Raw genomic sequence first — 24,192 nt, 5'->3', positions numbered from 1 at the left:
CAGAATTCCCAGCCTCTAACTTGCATTGTTAGCCACTATATTTCTATGGCTGCTCAAGTTCAGTTTCCAGTCAATGGTAACTTGAAAGTGTTGATGGAGTCATGGAGTCATAGAGTCTCACAGCACGGAAACAGACTCTTCGGTCCAACTTGTTTATGCCAACCAGACATCCCAACCTGACCTAGTTCTATTTATCAGTATTTGGCCCATATCCATCTAAACCCTTCCTACTTACATACTCACCCAGGTGCCTTTTAAAATATTTTAAATTGTACCTGCCTCTACTACATCCTCTGGCAGCTTGTTCCATACATGCACCAGCCTCTGAAAAAATTGCCCCTCGGGTCTCTTTTAGATCTTTCCCCTCTCAACTTAAACTTATGCTGTCTAGTTTTGGACTCCCCTCCCCTGGGGAAAAGATTTTAACTATTCACCCTATCCATGCCCCTCGTGATTTCATAAACCTCTCTCAGGCAATCCTTCAGTCTCTGATGCTTCAGGGAAAAAAAAGCCCCAAGCTATCCAACCTCTTATACATCTTTCCTGCACTCTCTCAAGTTTAACAATATTCTTCCTATAGAAGGGTATCAGGTGAGGTATTGCCTGTCCCTAACTGCCCTTACATAGAGTGGATTGCTTGGTTATTTCAGAGGGCAGTTAAGAATAAACCAAATTGCTGTGGGACTGGAGTCACATGGAGGCCAGACCAGGTAGAAATGGCAGATTTCCTTCCTGAAAGGACATTAGTGAACTAGATGGTCATACTGGAGTTGAAATGTTAACTCTGTCCCCTTTCCACAGATGCTGCCAGATGTGCTGGGTTTCTACAGCACTCTGTCTTTATATTTCAGATCTCAAACACTTTGTTTTTATTTGGATGATTGATGGGTTTTTACATCCAGTTACAATAGTTGTCATAATGTCAATGGACCAGCCTTATATAGCAGAATTGTCATAGTATTTAACTTCCACCAGCTACTGTGGTAAGATTTGAACGCATGTCCCCAGGGCATTAACCCGGGCTTCTAGATGAAAAGACCAGTAACATTACAACTAGATTTTTTCCTTTTTTTTGGTTCATGAGGGTCAACTGGCTAGGCTAGCATTTATCGCCTCCCCATAATTTCTGTGGAAAAGGTGGTGATGAGCTGCCTCCTTCAACTGCTACAATTCATATGGTGTCAATTTACCAGGATTGGATGGTTTGAGCTATCAGGAGACGCTGAATAGGCTGGGGCTGTTTGCCCTGGAGAGAAGGCTGAGGGTTACCTTCATTTTCAAATCAAGAAGGGCATGGATAAGATCAATCACCAAGGTCTTTTCCCCAAGGTAGGGGAGTCTTAAACATTCATTCTAGAGGGCCTAAGTTTAAGATGAGGGGGTAAAGATTTAAAAGGGACTCGAGGGGCAACTTTTTCACTCGTGTGGTGCGTGTATGGAACGAATTGTCAGAGGTGGTGGTGGAGGCAGTTTAAAAGGCAGGTGGATGGGTACCTGAATACTAAGGGTTTAGAAGAATGTGGTTCAAATGCTGGCAAATGATCAGTTTAGGTCTTCTGGTCGGCAAGGATGAGTTGCAGCGAAAGTTCCATGCTGCATAGTTCTATGACGAGAATTGTACACAGTATTCCAAAAGTGGCCTAACCAATATTTTGTACAGTTGCAACATGACATCCCAACTCCTATACTCAATGTTCTGACCAGCTCAATCACTCTTTCACCACTGTCTTTGGCTCTGGGCACCCTCATCATTTTCCCCCTCTGTCTATAATATAAAAATCATCATTTTTCAGCTCCCATCAGTTCTAAGAGTCATATCAGACACTAGACATTAATTGTTTCTCTTTTCACACAAGTTTCCTGATCTGCTGACTTCCTCTAGCACACTCTGTCTGGACTACTGTACCCATGCTGCCTTTAGATCCCATGCCTGCATAGTGAGAGCTGGCAGCTTGGTGTCAGGAAAAAGCTCAGCCCATGGGGCCTGATGGAAGTTGTAGTTCTCACATTTGCTCAGAAGCGATTGGTGGCCAACAGCCAGGGGTTTGAATGTGAGCATGGGGGAGCCCCCCGGTGGGAGGAATTACCTGTGAAGATGGTGGGGGATTCTGCAATGGTAATGCCATTAAATATCAAAGGGAGATGGTTAAATTCTCTCTTGTTGGAGATGGCCATTACCTGATATTTGTGGGGTAAAAATGTTATTTGACATTTATCAACTCTAGCCTGGACATCATCCAGGTGTTACTGCATATGAACACTGACTGTTTCAGCATCTCAAGAGGTGTGAATGGTATTCAACAGTGCAGTCGTCAGTAAATACCTTCACTTTTGACCATATGATAGAGCGAAGGACATGGATGAACCAAGTGAAGTTGGTTATGCCTAAAACACTACCCTGAGTTTAATTTTCAATTCCATTTTAAACAGCAGCTCTGCTTTGAAGTATTATCTTACCATTTTTCTGTGAACTGCAATAATATATCCTATGAAAGGGCTATCAGTAACTGCTGGCAAATGTCCATTAGGCAGTCCATTAGAGAGATTCTTCTCAATCTCAGTTGGCACAACTGTACTAGGAATTCCATTGGGAATAATATTAGGTTTCATTGGATTTGCACTTGAAGACTGGTTATGCTTTCCATTAGTTAATGGCACCTTGGAGGAATCTAACAAAAGATACACGGTTCAATAAGTTGAGAGTGATACATTAAAATAACTGGATTCAAACATTCTTTTCTTTCTATAAAACAGAAAACAATTAAAAATGGGGTCACCTGTAAGACAGAAGTCAAATAAATCCAAAATGATTTCATTCTCTGAAGATTAACTGCTTATATTTTATGATTACAGCTGATAGGAAGTGAATGTTTAATGTGTCTGTATGACATTCCTTATTGCTAATTTTAGAGATATAAGCCAACTTACTAAACAGATTGCAGGCTCCATTAGAAGCACAGAAACACAAAAACTTAATGTTATCATCTTAAAACTGATGTAACCAACTGTAATATCTAGCCTACTGTAGTATTCATTTTGCAAATGGACATCATAACAAGTTGCCTAAATCAAAGCCAAATAAAAGGATTTAAAAAAAATAAAATAACAAACAGACTGCAAAGACTCTCACTTAGTGCAAGCTGTGGTTTTCCCTGAACCTTTAAAATAGCATAAAACTTGGCAAAAGGGCCTTAGTTAGAGCAAGTTGATTGAGATAATGCCACTTTCCAAAAATCAAGAAATATTGAAATTTATCAGACCACGTATGTCCAAGGTTCACAGACCTGAAACATTACCACTGTCTTTTTCCACAGATACTGCTGAGTGATTTTGACAACTTTCAACTTTTTAACAATGTGAATATTATTGCTATGTTGCAATATATAAAAGCTTGCTCTGAGTCTCTACCTGAATTTTTACAATGTTATATTTTAATACCTACAGTTTATCCATATTATATCTCTCTATTATATATATTAATACCTGTTTGTATTGGAGATGTGGCAGAGGTTGGTGATCCTGGAACAGGGATCTCAAAAGCACACAAAAAACCACTTGCTGACAGTCGCACTTTCTGGTTATCTTGAGGAAAATTCTGTTCAAAAGGATAAAATTCACCCTTTATTAATCACAAGCTTGGTCACTGATTGATTTCACACTACTATTAGTTCTATATTTTTCCATTCAAATTAAAGTGCTTCTTTCACTTGATATGAAGATTAACTGGAAGATTGATGCCAACAAATTTATATGATCTGTTGTAATAATCACTCTTGTCTAAACATTTTCTTTTACAAATCTGAATTTTCGTTTTCTTCCATATTTCCTAAGTTTTACTCGTGTTAGCTAGATTTACTTTATCACAGAAGGGATTAAATCTATAATCCATCAAGGATTATAGTCTTAGTTTTAATTATGAAGAAACAAAGCATTTTATTAAAAAAAATGCAAAGTCTGCTGTCCCACCGTGTAAATATTTCCAGAAAACATGTACTCACTTTTATATTCGAACCATGAACCTCTCCCAGCAAGATCTGTTCTGACTTCAGTCCACACAATTCACTTAATTGTTTTTTCAAACCTGTGTATTTTTCATCCATATTTAATCGTAAACCATATCGAACTGGTGTGGAACCATCTAATTTGATAACTGAAAAACAGAACAAATTTCATATCTATAGAAGCTCAATTTTTTACTTGTACTCTTCTCAGTTAAGTCAAGTCTTGAGATGAGATTAATTCCTATGTGGAAGCTGATCCTTTTGAGGAAGGGAAAATGACGAATAGAAAAAGATGGGCCAGACAAATCGGGGAAAAAAATCATCAATTGTGTGACAGAAATATTAACAATGACAATTAATGGAAAAATAATTCTAAAAGTGCTTTTCAAGATAGGAGAAAATTACTGCAAATTTCAAGATTGTGTGTTTATGAAGAGATTGTGGAATGAAATACCACTCAGTTTCAGCATAAGCCACATTTCAGACCAAATATAAAAATATAAATATGCAAATCAAAATATACTTCATTATCAACTAGTACTGTGCCACACATGACTTCACACTCCATATACTGCAATATTTTTCAATAGCTCACACCAGCCAACTTTCATAGATGAGGCAAATAGTTCATTTTAAATTCAGGGCAGTTCTGCACTGTGGGTCCCATATTCAACAGAAATTGTCCAATCCTAATTCAGTCTGTATTTCTGTAGCCATGAGATTTGGGAACCATTAATTCCAGCAATTTTGGACAAGGTTCTCCAATGAAAAGGACAGCAGAGTTGAACTACTGTGCTTCCCAAATGACTTTTGAAAGGAGAAGGTTCATGGTACAATGGCTTGTAAAGCTAAAATACTGTAAAAACTCCTGAGCACTTGTGGAGAGAAACAAATGTGTATATTTCAAGTCAATGTCCCTTCATCAGAACTGAGGAAGATTTAAGAGGTTTTGAGAAAGTGAGGGGAGAAGGAGAGAGGAGCTTAAACAGCAAAAGAGTAATTCTGATTTTGGGTGGGGGGCTGGACAGATTAAATAAGGAAAAACTTTCATTTTGGAAAAAGTTCAAGAAAATTATAATGGGTATAGGCAGAGAACCAAAAGATGCATCCATATGCACGGTGAATGGTTGCTTTACAGCTACTCAATTTTTAAAATTCCTACATACGATGTAGATGTCACTGGCAAGGGTAGCAGTTATTGTTGATTCCATGTTACCCTTGCACTGATTGGCTCTGTAGGCCAGTTAGGAGTGAAACACTAATGGTTATGTCAGAATTATCAATTTCCTTCTCTAAAGGACATGAGGGAACCAAATGGGTTTTAGGACAATCAACAACAGTTTCATGGTTGCCATGAGGCTAGCTTTTAATTCCAGATATCACAGGTTCAATTTTTTTTTAACCATTTCTGTGATGGTGGTTTCATTGGACAACTGTAGCACATAGAAAGATTAGAGTGGGATCAATGTAGAGAATTGAAATGAAAGGAAGCTCATGGTCATTCTCATGGGAATGAAGGAAGAGGTCTACACTCAGTCCACCTTTGGTCTCCCAAGTGTAAAGGAGCCTACTTGATGAGCATGTATAAAGTGAAAAACAGAAGAGTACACTCAAGTGTTTGGGACATTGATGGTGAGAAAGGAGAAGTCAAAGGGCAGCTTTACATATCCTACGTTTGCATGGAAAGATGTCACAGGAAAGGGAAGGGCTATTGTAAAGTGACTGAAAAATGGAGTATCATGGAGATAATACACTTGGGACAAAAAAAGTGACGAAGGATGACCCACTGAACACTGCTGGTTTGGTGGAAGTTAAGGACAACAGGAACTCAATCACAGTTTAGGAGGGATGGGAAGGAGTGAAAACAGAAGGGCATGAAATAGACTGGATACAGGGAAGAATCCTATCAATCATACTCATAGGAAATTCTTGGTTGAGGAAAAAGGATAAAATAGCTGAAGCATTACTAGATAGAAAATGTTGCATTCAAAGGGAAATTTTCATTTCTGAGAGCAAAGGGAAGACATGAGTCAGATCATGACAATTTCTATTCTGACTAGTTTTTCATTTAGAATTTGTGTGAACTTTTCAAGTCAAACTATTTTCTGTATTGCTTGTGAATGACAATAAGGAAGGGTGTGCTCTTTACAGCCTTGTAAGTATCAACATTTGGATTATTCCAAAATGCTATACTCTAAACTAAACAGATTAAATTAATTTATAGGCAACACCATGAACGGCTGAAATATTTTTCTTTACGAAATTGAAATTTCGCCACAACTTATTAAAAAAGCCATTAAGTTTAACAAACCTGTGATTTCTAAGTGCATATAGCTATCCATTGGCAGAGGCAAAGACAGGAAATTAAATGGATCAAATCGAACACTTATGTGACCACAGGTTTTACATTTGACTTGTGATTTTAGCTGTCCGTGAAACAGGTCGACCACAATGGATTTATTTCTCCTTAAATGATTTTCCCAAGCCTAGAAGAGTATAGAAATAAAAGTTGAACAGAAATACATGCTTTAACAATGAAGTCGAAAGTACCTATCTTGATGTCTAAAACTGTAAACTACATAATTACAATTATCTTTAAAAATTCCATTCACTGAAGCAGCAAATTCATTACTATTCAACTTTTTAAATCTTGAAGTATTTGAAGATAGAGTAACATTGATTCATTACTCCCTCAAGTAAAAAAACATTTACATAGAAATTATAAGTTGTACAACTTTCTGTAATTAGTTGATATAAGTAATTAAAAATCTGTCTGAGTATGCAGGTTAGGAAACTGACTGTAATTCATACTGCACAATGTTGCAGCCAATTAAATATGCAGTATAGCTCTGTAGCAGGGTTCCAGTAGTCCTCAGGACAATTGTATCATGCATCAAATCACTAAAATACTCTCAGAATTCTAATCGATGCCCAGGTATTTTTCTGGAATTTACAAGATGCAAAATAACTTCTGGCAGATTTCCCCTACTGTGAAAATATGTTCAGCAATAATATTTTCAAAGCTCAGTGAAAATACTTATTCTAGTGGATATTGTGATGCATCGATTGAAAGTGATTTGAAGAAAGGAAAAAAAGAATTTTTGCTCGTATTTAAGAACGTAAATTATGTTTTTTTTAAAGCTACCAATTTAAAGGCAGATAATGGATTGCAAAATTTCTACAGGTACTTTATGTATGCTCAATGCATAAAATTACGAACAAATAATCAATCTTCAGCTTAGTTTAAATTTGTACACAATTATGTAAGAAACTATATAACTAGTTATGCATCATCTGAGATTTAAATGTCTTGAACAAAGAACTACTGACCTCTGCTGCAACCTCAAAATCTGGACGACCATCACTATCCTTCAGTTCAACATATGGCTTTTCATGAACTCTGTTGAGGTCTTCGTGAAGACCATCCAATAAGAATGCGAGGAGCTCTTGGGAGTCCTGCTGCTGAAAGCCATTAAATCTCGGGGCATACTTGGCTATTGTCCACTAAAAAAAGGGATAAAACAAAATTTGTAGTTTGTTCTGTGCCAAACATAAAATAAATGGGTGTTTACAAGTTACATTGTATCAAGGAAATGTTTTACATCACTGTTCTCACTTAAGTCTTCCCTTTTGAAATTTGCCCGTTTTGTTTATGTTTCCCACTTTAATATTTATTTTCCATTAAAAACATATCCACGAGGCAAAGTCAATGCTTGATTTTGCCACTGCCACACTCTCCAAAACTTTCATCTATCTGATATCATTGATCTATACAGAAACTTTAACAGTTAAGGTAGCACAAAATAAATATGAAGAATGGTTTATTGCTAATTTTCTCATTAATTCCATAGTAACTGCTGTTACTTAACCAACTTTTTTCTAAATACAAAAAGTTCACGAAACAAACGGTCAATGCAACAGATCTTATCCATTGAAATATTTTACAATAATATGCTCCCTTACCCTGAGTTTAAGTGGCGCTACATTCTTCTGAGTTCCACTCCATAATTCTTGGATAAGATCCCCATAGCACTTGGCCATATGACCTTTCATTCCTAACGGGTTAGCCCTGCAGTAAATCACAGACTGTCAAACTGACCTTGCAACAATATACTCACTTTAACATTTTCATTGCATAATATCTAAAAAAAAGGGGTCACTTGTTACTTAACAGATTACTTATATTTTTGTTGCCATTAGATTATTTGATTAACATCTGAAACATTTAAAAACATAGCTAAACAACCAAAAAGCATTTGCTTCCCGAGTCTGCTACTTCATTCAATGAAATCTTAGTGAAACACTGGATCAATTGCACTTCCCCATAATCCTCGATTCCTTTTGTGCCTAAACGTTTATCTAAAAATGGGTACTAAAATTTCGCTCAGGCTATACATGGCACAAGTTTATTTCCTTTAAACTTTGGTACTATTTTTAAAAAAAGTAGAGAGTTTTAAGTGTTTAGTGATTCAGTTCACAGAATCATATAATCCCTACAGTATAGAAACAGGCCATTTATCCCAACAAGTCCACACTGACCCTCCGAAGAGTAACCTACCCAGACCCATTCCCCTACCCTATTACTTGACATTTACCCCTGATTAATGCACTTAACCTACACATCCCTGAACACCACCGGCAATTCAACATGGCCAATTCACCTAACTTGCATATCTTTAGATTGTGGGAGGAAACCCACGCAGATACGGGGAGAATGTGTAAACTCCACACAGTCACCAGCAGCTGGAATCGAATCCAGGGCCCTGGCGCTGTGATATAGCAATGCTAACCACTGAGCCACCATGCTGCAGTTCTGTTGTAATAATCAGGCACTACGGAATCAATTTGTCAAACAGAGAACTTCCTAGTCCTTACTAGCTAGGCTTTGCTAGACCCTTGTCAGGGTATTATATGAATCAGTTTTGAGTTGCAAAAATGTTTCATCCTTGGAAAAAAAATGAATAAATATCAAACATTCCTAAATCAGAGCAGCAAAAGTAGTGGAAAGGCGAGATATTCAAACCAAATGGATTTTTCTTTTTTAGTCAAAGTGGTTTGGGAGTGCTTCACAAAAATGACAACTGGATACAATATTGACTAATTTGAATGTTCAGAAATACACATTAGCAGCATTTAATCTTTTCATAACTCATTTATTCTCCACTGAAATTTCTAAAACCATCCAAACATGTACACAACATTAATATCTAGTTCAGAATACTCCTTGTCAAGTTTTAGAAAGATTTTCTAATGAAACAGATGATGTTCAACAAATACATTCAATGCAATTATCTTGTCACACCCACATTTTAATTTTAGGCAGTACACTGCACAGGTATAGTCTCTGTTGTGTCTTTAAGTGACAAAGTGTCATGGACTTTAATTGGTTGCCTGGTCTACTTGATATTATAAAATTCAAGTATGCTTCTAATTGCTCATTATTGGCCAATGTTTCACAGCCAATGACAACTTGAAGGAATATCCTTCTTTAAATTGTAATAAGTAAAGTTAACTTGAGTTATTTTTACAGTTTAAGTTAATGGTTAAAGCACTTCACCATCCAATTTACATGGAAAATTATATAGACTTAATGCCAATGTTAATTTTTTTTCAGGCAACTTAATTTATACACCTTACTTTAAAGGCATAAATTCAAAGTCTAAAAAATTGTTCAAGTTGGTCAACTAATCAATTATAACAGTTCATGATAAACCTTTCATAAACAGAGTGTAAATGACAGTTTACAATTTGTTTACACAGAGGAAAATGCATTCTTGTCAGGTTACAAAGAGAAAAGAAATCAACTTTAAGCTATCCTCCATTAACTGACCTTAATCTGCCTAGGCAGGAAACTCAATGCATTACCCTGAGCTGTGCTGGATACTTAACTCATTCTCAACCTACAGCAGATTTCTAAGCAAGAATTTTTGAAGACTGTTTCACGTATTAAAGCCCGCAAGATTTTCCTTTCCTCAGCTGCATAAAGGCACTTTTGACCAAAGGAAACTGTACAACTCCCAAGTACAGGTAGTTGCGTTCCTACAAAACCTTGCTTCATAGAAGATTGCTTAATATAAATAATGGGACCTATAGGAAAAGTGAGGAGGGGGGCAGACCAGCAAAAAATATCACTCACATCACCTAAAAGTCGAGCGCAAAGTATAGCAGAGCCTGAATGAAGGTTGAAATCGTATTTATTAATAAAACAAAACTAAATTTACACAGCACATTTAAAAAAATGTAGGGAAGCTGCTCTTTGTACAGAACCTCTCACCGAAAGCTGCTCTGTCAGCAGCTGATATCAGCACATGCACAGAGCAGCATGAAAAACAGTAGTGACATCATAGAATATCACACTGACTTCAGTGCAGATGTCGCACATGCACAGAACAGCATGGAGACATTGGTGCATGCGCAGAACAGCATGAAGACCGGCACTGATATCGCACATGTGCAGCCACCGATGCAGAACAGTGCAGAGATTCCAGCACACACGTTGGTGCAGAACTAAGCAAGCGGACCGATCCCCGCTGGAATTGCGCTATTGCCAATGAAGGTAAGCGTTTTCCAAAATACCGTTCCCTAATTCTTCAGCAATGCTATAGCCAAATCACACTGCCGAAACGCACAGATTTCCAGAACCATTTGCACAACAGATTCAAATTATTTAGAAAGGGACAGAAGAATTCAAATTTTTGAAGGGATCTTGGTACACAGGACATTATTTCCATTTGAATTATCTAACTGATTCTACAAGGTATGATGTACCATTTTCATTCCAGCATTATGTTTGTACCATAAAAGGCTAACCTAGTAGGAATGCTGAACTGACGCATTACAGCGAAAAGAGATTTGCACTGCATTTCATATTACGAAGAGCAGAGGAAAATCACCTATACAGTGTATTCAAAAAGAATGGGTACCCAATGAACACAGTCTGTGAATTTCTCAGCAACAAACCCAAACAAGCAGACAAATCATGTCCATAAATCCTAGCCATTCTTCCCTACATGACAGACATCTCCGAAATGACTGCCAGACTGCTTAGACATCTTGGCATCATGGCAACCCACCAACACACTAAAACAGCAGCTAATGAACTTGAAAGACCCTATACAGACAACAAGCAAAACTAATGTCATTTACTAAAGACCTTGCAAGAACTGGAACAAACACTACACTGGACAAACCAGCAGAAAACTAGACACCAGGATATATGAACATCAACTAGCCACAAAAAGACATGACCACTCTCACTAGTATTGTTGCATATATTTGAGGAAGGACACCACTTCGACTGGGACAACACATCCATCCTAGGACAAGCCAAACAGAGACACACTTCCTCGAAGCGTGACATTCTAACTGGAACTCTATCAACAAAACACATTGACCTGGATCCCATTTCCCACCCCCTGAGAAAAAGAACACGATATGACATCAGCAACCTAAGGAAACCTAAACACATAAATGAAAAGCAAGCAATACCTCCAGTGCTTCACTGAAGGCTCACTGATGATGTTACCTAGTATGGTGATGAAGCGTCTGAAAACAAACCTTCCAGCTCAGCGAGCAAACTTACATCGAGACCTCTACATTAGCTTCAAATCTTCTTAAAACTCACTAAGACCTAATAGTTTTAATGTTGCACAATAATCATACCAAGGATCAATAAGCAAGAGCTCCACTAATTCAAAATTTGCCTTCATAAGCCAGTTACAAATAGAGATGACCATACATAAAATTCAAAACAATGTATAAAGAATATGAAGCAGCGTGCACTTCTTAGGATTGAGGTAAGTGCACAGAGATTAGTATTGGGACCTTCATTAAATTCTCTAATTTCTATTTATGTTTGCAATTGGAAATTTAAAGTAAAAAAAAAGTCTTTATGCAAATCAGTTAGCTCAAAAACAATTCAAATCAACAAAGGGTCAGTTAGACTCAAAACGTCAGCTCTTTTCTCTCCTTACAGATGCTGCCAAACCTACTGAGATTTCCAGCATTTTCTCTTTTGGTTTCACATCAACTAATACTGCATTTAAAAAATAAAAATTCATGTCTTCAATTCTTCTCAACAGCAAATACCAGTACACTAGTAATTCACCTATTCTATAAGCTTACCCAAAATAGTGTACAAGGAAAACGGTTACTTTACACTTATAAATCGAACGTCAACACTACAGGAAACTTGAGTTCTCTGCTGTGTAATAATTGCAGCCCAATTAATACACATTCTTTCTCATAGCTTACACTGGTCGCCAGAGAATCAAACAAAATGGCAACTGTAGTTTAAACGAATCTTAAATGATTTTCAATAAATCCAAAATATGACACCTTTCTATAAGATGACATTTCAACCTTTTTTTGTAAAAAGGTAGTTTTCATTCAAGTATCTTGCAGTTACAGACAATTCCTGGTCAACCTGGATGAGTGGTATAGGGTGTGGAGAGAAATTTTGAATGTTCATGAATACTCAGATGAAAAAAAACAATCTCAAAAACACCAGTTTAAATATATAGTAAAAGCAGAAAATAACATTCATTATTCTCGTGTTTTTACTTAGTTCAATTAAAACACTTCCTACTCTTTCAGTTTTCTGCTTGAATGAAACCAATATTTAATAACCCATCTTTTTGGAGATAGCGATGAAGCAGCTGGATTTTTCTAACATGTTTATTTCTTATTTCAAAAGCTCAGCATGTGCATGTTTCACTCTTCTCATTTAAAATTTTGTTCTGATATACTACACTGGTATGCAGTGATTATAAGGGCCAAGTCTGAGAATGAATATTAAAGGCCTTATGTGTTGGCATGTAAGTATGAAATAATTTAAGGAAAGAAATCTTGGAATAAAAGCTGGCAGAGTACCAAGAGGCTGTCAAACTGTTACAAAAACCTAACTCAATTCACAAGTGTCCTTTCGAGAAAGGATCTCATGTTCCTTACCTAAATGGCCTATGACTTCTAGTCTCATGTCAACATGGTAGATTCCAAAGTGGCCATGCAAGACACTCAATGTGAACAATTAGGAATGGGCAGTAAATACTGGCATTGTCAGCAGTCTCCATGATTAAACATATCCTGTGACATTTTGTCTACTATTTCTATGAGTAAAAACTTCACAAATTCTCCCTGTATACCAGAACAGTTCCAGTCTACATTGAAATCAGCTCTGGAGAAAACTTATCTAGTATGATCTTACCTCTTTTCACAATCATGGAATATTTTGATTTACTAGCATTAGGTGCATCAAAGTGCACAAGAAACAGCTGTGTTTTTCTGTGCAAATTGGAATTGAATTTCAAGATGAATTGAACAAAGAAAAAGTTGATATGTGTATTTCACGTTCCACAGATAGACAAATTAAAATCCTTACCTGTTGAGTTCATAAAGATGTCTCCCTGATATGAAGTATCGAGTGAGTGGCTGTGTGTTACTGACACACTGGATACTAGAATTCATAAAACATGTGTTTCCCAGGTTACTTAATCCTGTTGCACCTTTTTCCGTTGGAACTAGAACAAAAAAAGCATTATATGTAATGATGTGATTTAGAACAATCAAGAAACAAATAAACACCAGGGAATAGTCAAATATTGAGAATAAAAAAAATCTGCCAAGTGGATCCAGATAAATAAGTGATTAAAGAACTTGCAACAGATCAATTTGCAATAAACAAGCAGAAATGGTATCCACACCTGACAAAGATCTGAAATTAAACATGTCAATGACCTTGAATACTGTAAAATGCCTAGTGAGATATAATTGAATTTTATTTGTCACCCTGACAAGGATGTTTGAACCCATAATAAAACATTATTAAACCCATTACGACTACCTAGCTATGTTAGTGTAATAATTTTCTATCAGAAATCACATTCTTAATTGTTTTGTGAAAAGTTGCAGAAGTAATAAGATAAAAGTGTGGCATTACAAACAAAGAGCAACTTGCAGGTCTGCCATGTATTGATACCGTGCATCTGAAGGAATCTGATAGGTCTAGTGCTCAATATAAAAACATGATGAGCACATCTCCCTGAGATATAGATTCTTAAGAATCACCGTATTCTAAACAATTCCAGTTTTTTTTGCCAGTGAAATTTTTGTTTGAATGTATATGCTACACACCAAGCACTGCAGTCGTACATATTTAATATTCCAACTAAAACAGCTCATTTTCGCATCTATATGAACCCAGCCTCACTGAGCTATATCTTTCTATGTTTTAGAATAGAAATTAGTAATGGAAATAAAATTGTGGGGCCAATAGCAAAAACAGCAAATGTATCATTTATACGTAAGGCCAAATTGAAATGATTTACATTTATTAACTCAAATTACAAGTCTTGAATATTGCTGTTGAAGCTTCTCAGCTTTTCCTCACTAGGCCAGATAGATGTGGGGATTTGGACATGCCAGTGTTGGATTGGGGTGTACAAAGTTAAAAATCACACAACACCAGGTTATAGTCCAACAGGTTTAATTGGAAGCACTCTAGGTTTCGGAGCGACACTCCTTCATCAGGGGATTGTGGAGGGCTCGATCGTAACACAGAATTTATAGCAAAAATTTGCAGTGTGATGTAACTGAAATTGTACATTGAATAATTGATTGTCTGTTTAGCCTTTCATCTGTTAGAATACAGTGATAGTTTCACTTCTTTCATGTGTAAATCACAAAACCCTTTTTTTTAAAAAGTTGCATTCTCGGGTTAGCTGTTAACAATGGTGATAAGCTAGACAACATGTTGAAGGTGTTAGCCCCCTGTGTTCTCTATGATCTGATGTTTAGGTTGTTCTCTCACTTTTTAGATTAGAATCAAAGTTTTACATAAATTCATGCAGTTTTTGAGCTCAGAGTTCTACATGAATGCATGCAGTTTTTGAGCAAAGTGCAATGTAACTCTGCAAGTACAAATTCACCCCACAAAATATATGTGGGTGCGTGTGTGTGTGTCTGGGGTGGGGGTTGTGAGTGAGAGAAAGTGTGTGTGTGTAGTGAGTGCAGAGTGTCTTAAGTCTGTGAGGGGGTGCATGTGAGAGTGTGGGAGTGTGTGTGTGTCAATAAGGGTGTGTGTGGGTGTTGTGTGTACCTGTGTCCGTGTGTATGTGAGAGTGTGTGTGTGTGTAGGAATATGTGTGTGTGTGTGTGTGTGTGTGTGTGTGTGTGTGTGTAGTGTAATAGTGATCACCTGTAATGTGACATGAACCCAAGGTCCCGGTTGAGCCCCTCCCTATGGGTACCGAACTTAGCTATCAGCCTCTGCTTGCCCACTTTCCTCTGCTGCCTGTCCCAAAGTCCACCTTGGAGAAGGGTCACCCGAAGGTCTGAGGCTGAATGTCTTGGACCATAGGGAGAACCTCAACCGGGACCTTGAGTTCATGTCACATTACAGGTGATCACCATTGCACTACATACACACACATACACATGGACACAGGTACACACAGACGTACACACACACCCTTATAGACACACACACACTCCCACATGCACACCCTCACAGACTTAAGAAAACTCTGCACTCACCACACACACACAGACAGACAAAGACCTACATGCACACATATATTTTGTGTGATGAATTTGTACTTGCAGAGTTACATTGCACTTTGCTCAAAAACTGCATACATTCATGTCGAACTCTTGAGCTCAAAAACTACATGAATTTATGTAAAACTCTGTTATCTCACTTTTTAGATTAGAATCAATCTAAACATCAGGTCATAGATAGAGAACACAGGGGGCTAACACCTTCAACATATTGTCTAGCTATCACCATTGTTAACAGCTAACCCAAGAATGCAACTTTTAAAAAAAAAAGGGTTTTGTGATTTACATATGAAAGAAGTGAAACTATCACTGTATTCTAACAGATGAAAGGCTAAACAGACAATCAATTTTTCAACGTATAATTTCAGTTACATCACACTGCAAATTTTTGCTATAAATTCAGTGTAACGATCGAGCCCTCCACAATCACCTGATGAAGGAGCGTCACTCCAAAAGCTAGTGTGCTTCCAATTAAACCTGTTGGACTATAACCTGATGTTGTGATTTTTAAGATAGATGTGGACTCTGGTTGAGGACCTGCCATGGAGAATTCACCTAGGAACTCTTGTCCCATTTTCTCTTTAATTCAATAAAGGCAACAAGTGTACACATTTTCCCTTTCGACATATGAGGACTGCTTTCTGAATATGAATATATGTAGCTTCTCACAAAAATAAGTGAGCTTTAGTAAAATAGCTCATTTGCAGTTCCTAGAAGCCGAATATATTTCCCTGCAAGGAAAAGGAATACCAGACATTCAAAAAATGGGACAATGTTGTAGGAGACAGGGCTTCAACCAATCAATATCCTTTTCTCATGCGATATAAATTATCAGTCTGAGGGTTGGCATCTTTGCATTATCCTGAGTGGAATATGAAAATCTTCAGTGGCATTTTTTTTAAGCAATGTTCAATAATGCAATTGCAATGAGAAATAATTATTCCCAAGAAAGAATGGAAAGAGCCAATATTTATAATAAAGCATAGATTCACATTATAAATCAGTTTTAAAGTCTTTGCTCCTTTTCATATTTTTCACTTTTAATATTTCAAGTCAAAATACCTTAGCTTTAATTTAAAGAAACCCACCAGTTATTATAATTAATAGAAAATAAACAAGAAATTTGCTTGCTTAAGTTTTAGTATTTCAAATAAATATCTTGAATTGTGAAAGTTGACTTTATCTTGCTCAATGACCCCACAACACAAAATAAATCATATTACCTCAAAGCTAAAGTTCTATATTTGTACCTACCCTTGTGTCTGTCCATTTTGCTACTGTTTGCAATGAATGACATCTCCTCCGGCCAACTCATATCTTTGTTGCGAACTATTATAAGAAACGCAGGATATCAGGCTGATGGTACTGTAACAATGCTCATACTTAAGTAACTGGAAAGCCTGTTTGACATAATATTTAGAACTTATGCTTTGCAGTTCTTTTTAAAATCTTGTTTTTGTTCCATGCACATCACAATGCTAATCAGAGGGTTCAATTCTTGTTTGCTGGTTAGGAAGGAGCAAGAAGTGTTTTTAAAAATATTGCCCAGAAAAAAACTGATCCACCAATTCTTTCATTCCTTCATGTATGGAAGAATCAGGACATAACTTAATAGCTGTCCTTGATAAATGAAACCTAGCTGAGATCAAAAATTCATTGCTCCTGGATGAATAGGCTTGGACTGACCTCTACCAGTCTATGGTTCTGAACACAAATTTAAACATGTAGCACCATCATGCTACAGGCAGATTTCCCTCCACCCTGAACCCGAACCCCAACCCCAACTATATGTACTGTCCTACCTAAGGGTTTTACTACTGTATGCTACATGTTAATTTATTGTGACTTAGAAGCAAAATCATTTTTTTCTAATATATTAAATAAATTACACAAAATTCCCAATTTTTAAAAAAATTCTCAAACAGTAATCTAAATGTTCTATATTGTTAGAGTATATTGATACATCTGCATGAAAATAAAATCATTAGTAGTTTTAATTATATTTCACGTACTACCCAAAATATACAGATGCGACTATGTATTGAGCTGGTCAGAAAAATAAAATGTACGCTTGACCATACGAAGAACCTTAAAATTCTGCTTACAAATATCTCTTCTTCAGTGCTGCTTGAACATTTTGGTCTTCCCAACTATGACCAAGGAAACTCACCAGCACAAGGCTGCTGCAATTCAAAAGGAATCTAAAGTACCATAACCACCTTGAGAAACTAAAAATGGGCAGATGACACTCTGTGCCTGAATTATAAGAACTGAACAGACTACAAAATTACCAGGTAGTCACTAAAGATAAAAAAAAACTTTTTATTTTGCAAAACGCACCACCAAATTAATCATTTCATGAAGAAAGTTATGTGCTGCTTTTGTGGAATTGAAAATTTCTGACTAGTAGGAATAGTTCCAAGGTAAGATGAAATGGATGATCAGCCAATTCAATACATTGCAGTTCCAAAAGCAGAAGGATAGGTCTAAGTACAATAAAATGGGTGTGTTCATACTTGTGGAGGCCATGACATCCCTGAAAGTAAATTCATGAGTTAAAGCTTGGAGTAAATTCTCAGGCCTCCAGTTAAAACTGTCAAGTTTGACAATATGCAGAAATCAGCATCAAATTACAATCAAATATTTAGTTAGTGTGCCAGGGAGTAGCAGATAATTTTGGATAAGCTTTCTCAAGGTTTTACAGATTGTATGTCTGTACATTTGGGTCTAATGCAGATTAATTCACAGATATTGATGGCTATGATTAGTCAACAATTTCAGTATTGCTGTTATCAAGCAACTTACAGTACAGTAGATGAACTAGGAGGGCCTTCATAATTTGTATTTTGTCCAGAAGTTCTGACGTTCCTTGTTAGATAATTCCTAGATATTTTAATTTCACAGTGCACTGCAAGTTATTCTTAAAATTTCAACGTCACAGTAAGTGTAATAATCATGAAACATGGGATTGTATTTTTCATTAGTTGTTTGTAAATGCATGCCCAGAGAAGAAACTGTGAATAATGAGTCTGTGAATTGCATATTTGGGATTTCAGAATGCCTGATGTATTCTGCAGAGTAGCAACACATGATTCAAGTGATGCTTTTAAAACAAATCTAGCAATTATAAAGATAATTTGTTCTATAAACAATGGTCGTAAACTAGGCGGCAGCAGCAGACTGCAGACTCATTCAAATTATATGACTTGAATGGAAACAATTTGCTGTAGTCTCTAAGATTAGTTTAGAGTCATAGAGATGTACAGCATGGAAACAGACCCTTCGGTCCAACCCGTCCATGCCGACCAGATATCCCAACCCAATCTAGTCCCACCTGCCAGCACCGGCCCATATCCCGCCAAACCCTTCCTATTTATATACCCATCCAAATGCCTTTTAAATGTTGTAATTATACCAGCCTCCACCACTTCCTCTGGCAGCTCAGTTTAATCGAATTTCAGAAATGAATAATATATCATTCACATGTTATTTAATACTGCATTGGAAAAGACAAGGAAAACCGCAGAGAAGGAAAAAAAATGTAAGTTTTTTAGATTAGAAAAAACTTGCTGAGGAAAATAACAATATATCATCATTATGGAAAGCTGATGTATACATCACTCTGAAGGGATAGAGCAGAATTTAAGGCTGAAACATTTTGTCAATGAGTGCAGTCTAAGTTCAATGGTTTTACAGATAATCATTCTGACAAGGCGACATGTGAACTTGAAATGCATCCACCTGGAATAAAGTGAACTGTTTTACTTCCCTTACCAAAAGGAGGTATACGCTGAAATCAGAAGCAGTGTACAGAAGCTTCGTGAGGTTGATCCAAGGTTCTTAAGAACAGAGATTGAATAGGTCGGGCCTGTTAATCATTGGAATGATTCATTGGGGGCATGACAGGGTAGATGTAGATGTTATTTCCTTCTCTGGGAGAGGTTAGGATCAGAGGGCATAATTTTAGAGTAAGGGGTTGCCCACTTGAGTCAGAAATTTAAGAGGACTTTCTCCTCTCAGAGGTGGTGAATCTGTGGAATATTTTTTAAATCAGAGAGCTCCAGAAAATGTGCTGTTCAATATATTTAAGGCTGAGATAGACATTTTTAATGAGTAACAGAATTGAACGTTATGGGAAAAAGGTAGGAAAGGAACTTGTAGGATTATCAGATCAGCCACAATCTCATTGAATGGTGGAGCAGACTTGATGGGGTGAAACCTATTTCTACTGTTACGTATGGTCTGTTTCTGGCCCAATGCATGACTAGAAAATGATTCTAGTGAGCAGTTTTTGAATTTTCATTGAAACAAAGCATTTAAATATGGATAGCAATGCAATTATAACAATTTCAGTTAAATTTCCATAAACTTTTTATTCGCATTCACTAAATAAACTCGAGCTCCTCAAAGATCAAATGATTAGCGTTAAGATATAAATGCTTAAATTAAATCAGTGAGGGAATAAGATGTGCCATAACGTTGGTAGTCCCACATAAAGTGCTAGATAATCATTATTCTTTAAATAACGAGAACACAATATTAATAAGTAGAAATGGGAAGCTGGAGGATGCAGTTTCTAAGGCCAAAGACAAGTTTTAAAATTATTTTACTCTGTACTATGTCAATGAGATTTGAAATGAATCATTGCCATGACTTAGAAATGAAATGTTCATTTACACTTGAGAGCATCAAATACATTAGCTAACTTTAATGATTTTTGTGCTTTTCTTGAAAATCTTGTCTCTTTACCTTCAATCACCAAGTGTTGCTCATCTAGAATTTTCAAATCTTCTAATGTGTGGTCCTCATCATCCAGTAATGCCAGGTAGTTCTTAAAAAAAGTACATCATATTAAATGATAATCTCAACAGAATACAATCAACCAACCAAACATTGTAAATTCTATTTTACCTCACTGTTGTATAGCCACAGTCGCATGTCTTCCTCCTTGATTCGAAGCCGCTGAGATAAGTATTCATGTATATCTTTTATTGTTTGCATACGGCTGAAGCAGCCAGTGTAAGCTAACACTCGTTTCATTGGAGAAGATGGTGAAGGTACATTTCCTAAATTCACAATAAATATATTAAGATGAAAACATACTAGCCACAGTACAAAATTATTAAACACATTAATGTTACTCCGATTGGGGTTGGGCACCCAATTCTTGATAAGCATTGAAAATAGCACTCTGCAACCATACACTCGCCTGCTAACAAATTAAGTTAGAAAAGTTCAGTCTAGCTTAATGATCATTGATATCATAAGCTTCATCGACTAAGCAGGCTTAAATAGATAAAACTAGTTTCAAGTACAGCCAACAACTGTTTGTCTCAAAAGAATTGCAGTAATGAGGCTAGCCAATGTATTTTGTATCAATTAGTAGGTTATCAAGGTAATATCAAATAGGCTACATACATTTGTTGCAGTCCATTAATCATTATGATCACTTATTTCCAAGTCAATAAAAATATAAAACCATCTAATACATATATTCAAAATTAAACGCCCAGTACATTGGCCTTTCCCCCAAAGAAACCAACTATAATAATGATTTAACATAGCAATTTTGACTAATCAGAAAGCAGATGATTCAACTGTTACAGGATTCAGACTGCTTTGTAAATCAATTTAATTGCTAATAAAAATGAAATAATAAAACCAAATTGTAATACAAGATATTTTCTGCATGGCAAGGAAGATTTTATGGTAAAACCAATTTAAGGATAGCATCTTATTACTATACTTTTAAATTAACTATTATATTTGAAGACAGTTAAACACATCTCAAGGTTAAATTTCATATTTGATAACAGGAACATCATGTCAGTGTCTGTTAATACTGCAGTTGCCATTTAGTGTCCTTGTCTGATCTGAAATCTACTCAACCAATGGAATAGTAGTCAAAAGAATGATATTCTAATGTGCTTCATAATAAATTAAGCAGGTTACACTAAAAATGTACAAAAAGGTCCAAATCTCAGTCACGTCATCAGGCTACTGAAAGACAAAACTCTTGAAGGAGATGTTGGGGAGGAACTGCAAAACACCTGAAACTTTACACAGAGTCAGCTACAAAGGGAGAATTTTCACAGAACTAAATGATGATCTTGGGTAGTGGGGAGGAAAATTTAAAAATGAAACCAAATTTAAAAATTACAACTCATGCGGCAAAGAATAGCTCAATATGTCAGGTTTAGCATGACTGTAAACCAATACATTGAAAAGAGCGTAGTAAAAGCTAAAATCTAATTTGTGAACAATTTCTAATTGTGTGAAAGACAATGAGAAAACTTCTGAGCATGTAAATAACAAAAAGGCTACAACGCGCGATACAGTTGGTCAAAGTTAGGCCATAAGTAAAATAAATAGATTAAATCACAAATTAAGAGGTACAGATGTAAGACTACAGCAAGGAAGTAGATTGGATTAAATTCAATCCAGAGTTCAAATTCATAAAAATCGTTGTGGGGCATATCTTGGAAGTTCATCATGAGGTCTTGAACATTTTATCAGGGAAATACACACAGCACCAAATTCCACTCGATAGTATCCTAAGCATTGTAAATGCAGCCAGAGTTCTGTTTTGTCTCAGATTTCTGTATAGTAATATTAGTTTTGATTACTGTTATTAACTGATTCAATTGTCCACTTAGCAGTTAATGATGGAAATGGTTTACACCAAACAAACAGTGTTGGTCAGTGAACATTCTGTTTCTGAATGATCTTGGTACGGTCATTGTTTTGTAGATATTGATTTCAAGTATTGAAATTTGTGTAGACATGATCTTCAGTTTGTAGGTCAAGGCCATTTGGATTTTGAGAAATTCTCAATTCAAAACTATAATCTTTGTTTGAAAATGTAATGCTAATGGAATTAGCAGTCAGTAAACCAGAAAACTAATAGCTCCCTTTTCTTGCTGCAGTCTTGCATTACCCCCAGGTGCATGTCGAGAAAATGTTCTTAGGCTCATCATACCCATATTCACCCAAATGTTTGACTGTTGTGTACGCGTGGCTGTTTGTTGACGCAAGAAAAGTAGGTAACGAGGAAACAATTCCAGTTCTGCTTCCTTACTTGCTGTATTTCTAATGACCTAATTAAGATGGTAGAGAAAAAAAATATTAATAGTTCCAGTTCTGACCACACGGTTACAGCAAATTCTTTGAAGCGATAAAGAATCTCTTAAATTTCTGTACTTGTCACATAAATACCAAGATTTTGGATGCAATATGGCTGAGTGAGAGTTGGAATAACTGTCTACTTCACAAAAAGTCAGAAAAGCAATATTAAACATTTCAGATTTTTGCAAACATCATTAAGTGAAAATACAATTCAAACACACCACAAATATTCTTGCACTGATAAAAACTGGAAATGTTTGAGCAGTTTTAGACTCTGACAAGGGCCAGTTATGAAATCATTAAGTAGGTGATTACCAATCATGAAATTACAACATTTCTAACATGAAATAATCAGTATTCATTTAATGCTTATATATTTTCCAAACCTTTAATTAATTGAATTAATAATAGTAAACATTATTATATGTGCAATATGCTAATTTATTAACTTCAGTAACCAAATAGAAACTAATTTAATATCTATTTTTTCCCTCAAGGAAAACACAAGTACAGGCTTTCAAAAAGAAAGGGGATTAGTATTCCCTGACTGGCTAAATCATTAAACAGTATGAGGATTTTGCAGTTTCGGTACAACACTGTACTATAGTTTGCTTTATGTGCACTTCAGGGTAGCTTAAATGTCTGAACATGTTTTTTCACAACTCAGTGTTCTTTATAGTTCATTGGTACATGACACTCCCAAATAAATTATGCATGGAAAATACAGAACAGTAACATGGTAGTTATGATATTTGACTACCTATCCATGTATATTTAAATCCCTCTGTTGTAAAATGAGATTTAAACGGAATAAAATCTGCTAACTTGTTGTGAAGACATACTAATTTGTTCATGTCCTATGTGAGAATTAGTTTCACAAGAGTCATGAATTATTTACCTTTATTTATTTACAGGATGTAGGTGCTGCTGATTGCTGGCGAGCGTTTATTGCCCTGGAGAAGGTTGTGGTATGCTGCTTTCTTGAACTGTTGTATTATGATGCAGGTGCATCAGCAGCGCTGTAATGGAAGGATTTCCCGAATTTTGACCCAATGAATGAATAGTCAAATAAAGGAAAAACTGGAGTGCTGGAGAAACACAGTAATTCTGACAAAGTGTCATTGGACTTGAAACATTAAACAATTTCTCTCCACAGATGCAGTCAGATCTGTTGTGTTTCTCCACACTGTTTTTGTTTCAGATTTCCAGCATCCACAGTTCTTTGTGCTTATAATAAGGAACCGTGTTATTTGCCAAGAAATTCTGATTAGATACACTTAGAGGACATTTACTCTGGAAATTCCTGTGCAAGAGCCTCCTGTTTTCAGAAAGTCCAGGAATCCTTGTAACTAGTAGGGGAACAGCATCAACATGTGAACCACACTCAGCTATGTGGTAGGAGGTGTTTCATATTCATATTTAATCCAAAAATTCTCATGACTATCTATGACCTTAAGGGCTTTTATTGAATGTTTATCAGAGAAGATGTGCCAGCAGACTTTTCATTTCT

General features: G+C 36.2%; 1 protein-coding gene across 1 annotated transcript in view; it reads right to left on the bottom strand.

Annotated features, from left to right (window-relative positions):
- The window catches only part of usp32 (ubiquitin specific peptidase 32), a 199,429-nt gene that overhangs the window by 17,555 nt on the left and 157,682 nt on the right, over positions 1-24,192 (bottom strand). The window contains exons 16-26 of the mRNA XM_060847945.1: positions 22,537-22,654; positions 20,469-20,623; positions 20,307-20,388; positions 16,812-16,886; positions 13,381-13,519; positions 7,965-8,070; positions 7,332-7,505; positions 6,313-6,487; positions 3,999-4,150; positions 3,484-3,595; positions 2,458-2,669 (exon numbers count right to left, since the gene is read on the bottom strand). Of these exons, the coding sequence (XP_060703928.1) occupies positions 2,458-2,669; positions 3,484-3,595; positions 3,999-4,150; positions 6,313-6,487; positions 7,332-7,505; positions 7,965-8,070; positions 13,381-13,519; positions 16,812-16,886; positions 20,307-20,388; positions 20,469-20,623; positions 22,537-22,654 (1,500 nt within the window). The remainder of the gene's footprint in view (positions 1-2,457; positions 2,670-3,483; positions 3,596-3,998; positions 4,151-6,312; positions 6,488-7,331; positions 7,506-7,964; positions 8,071-13,380; positions 13,520-16,811; positions 16,887-20,306; positions 20,389-20,468; positions 20,624-22,536; positions 22,655-24,192) is intronic.

The sequence above is a fragment of the Hemiscyllium ocellatum genome, chromosome 31 (genome assembly GCF_020745735.1).
Source record: "Hemiscyllium ocellatum isolate sHemOce1 chromosome 31, sHemOce1.pat.X.cur, whole genome shotgun sequence".
Lineage (NCBI taxonomy): Eukaryota > Metazoa > Chordata > Chondrichthyes > Orectolobiformes > Hemiscylliidae > Hemiscyllium > Hemiscyllium ocellatum.
This window is presented reverse-complemented; position numbering and strand designations above follow the sequence as displayed.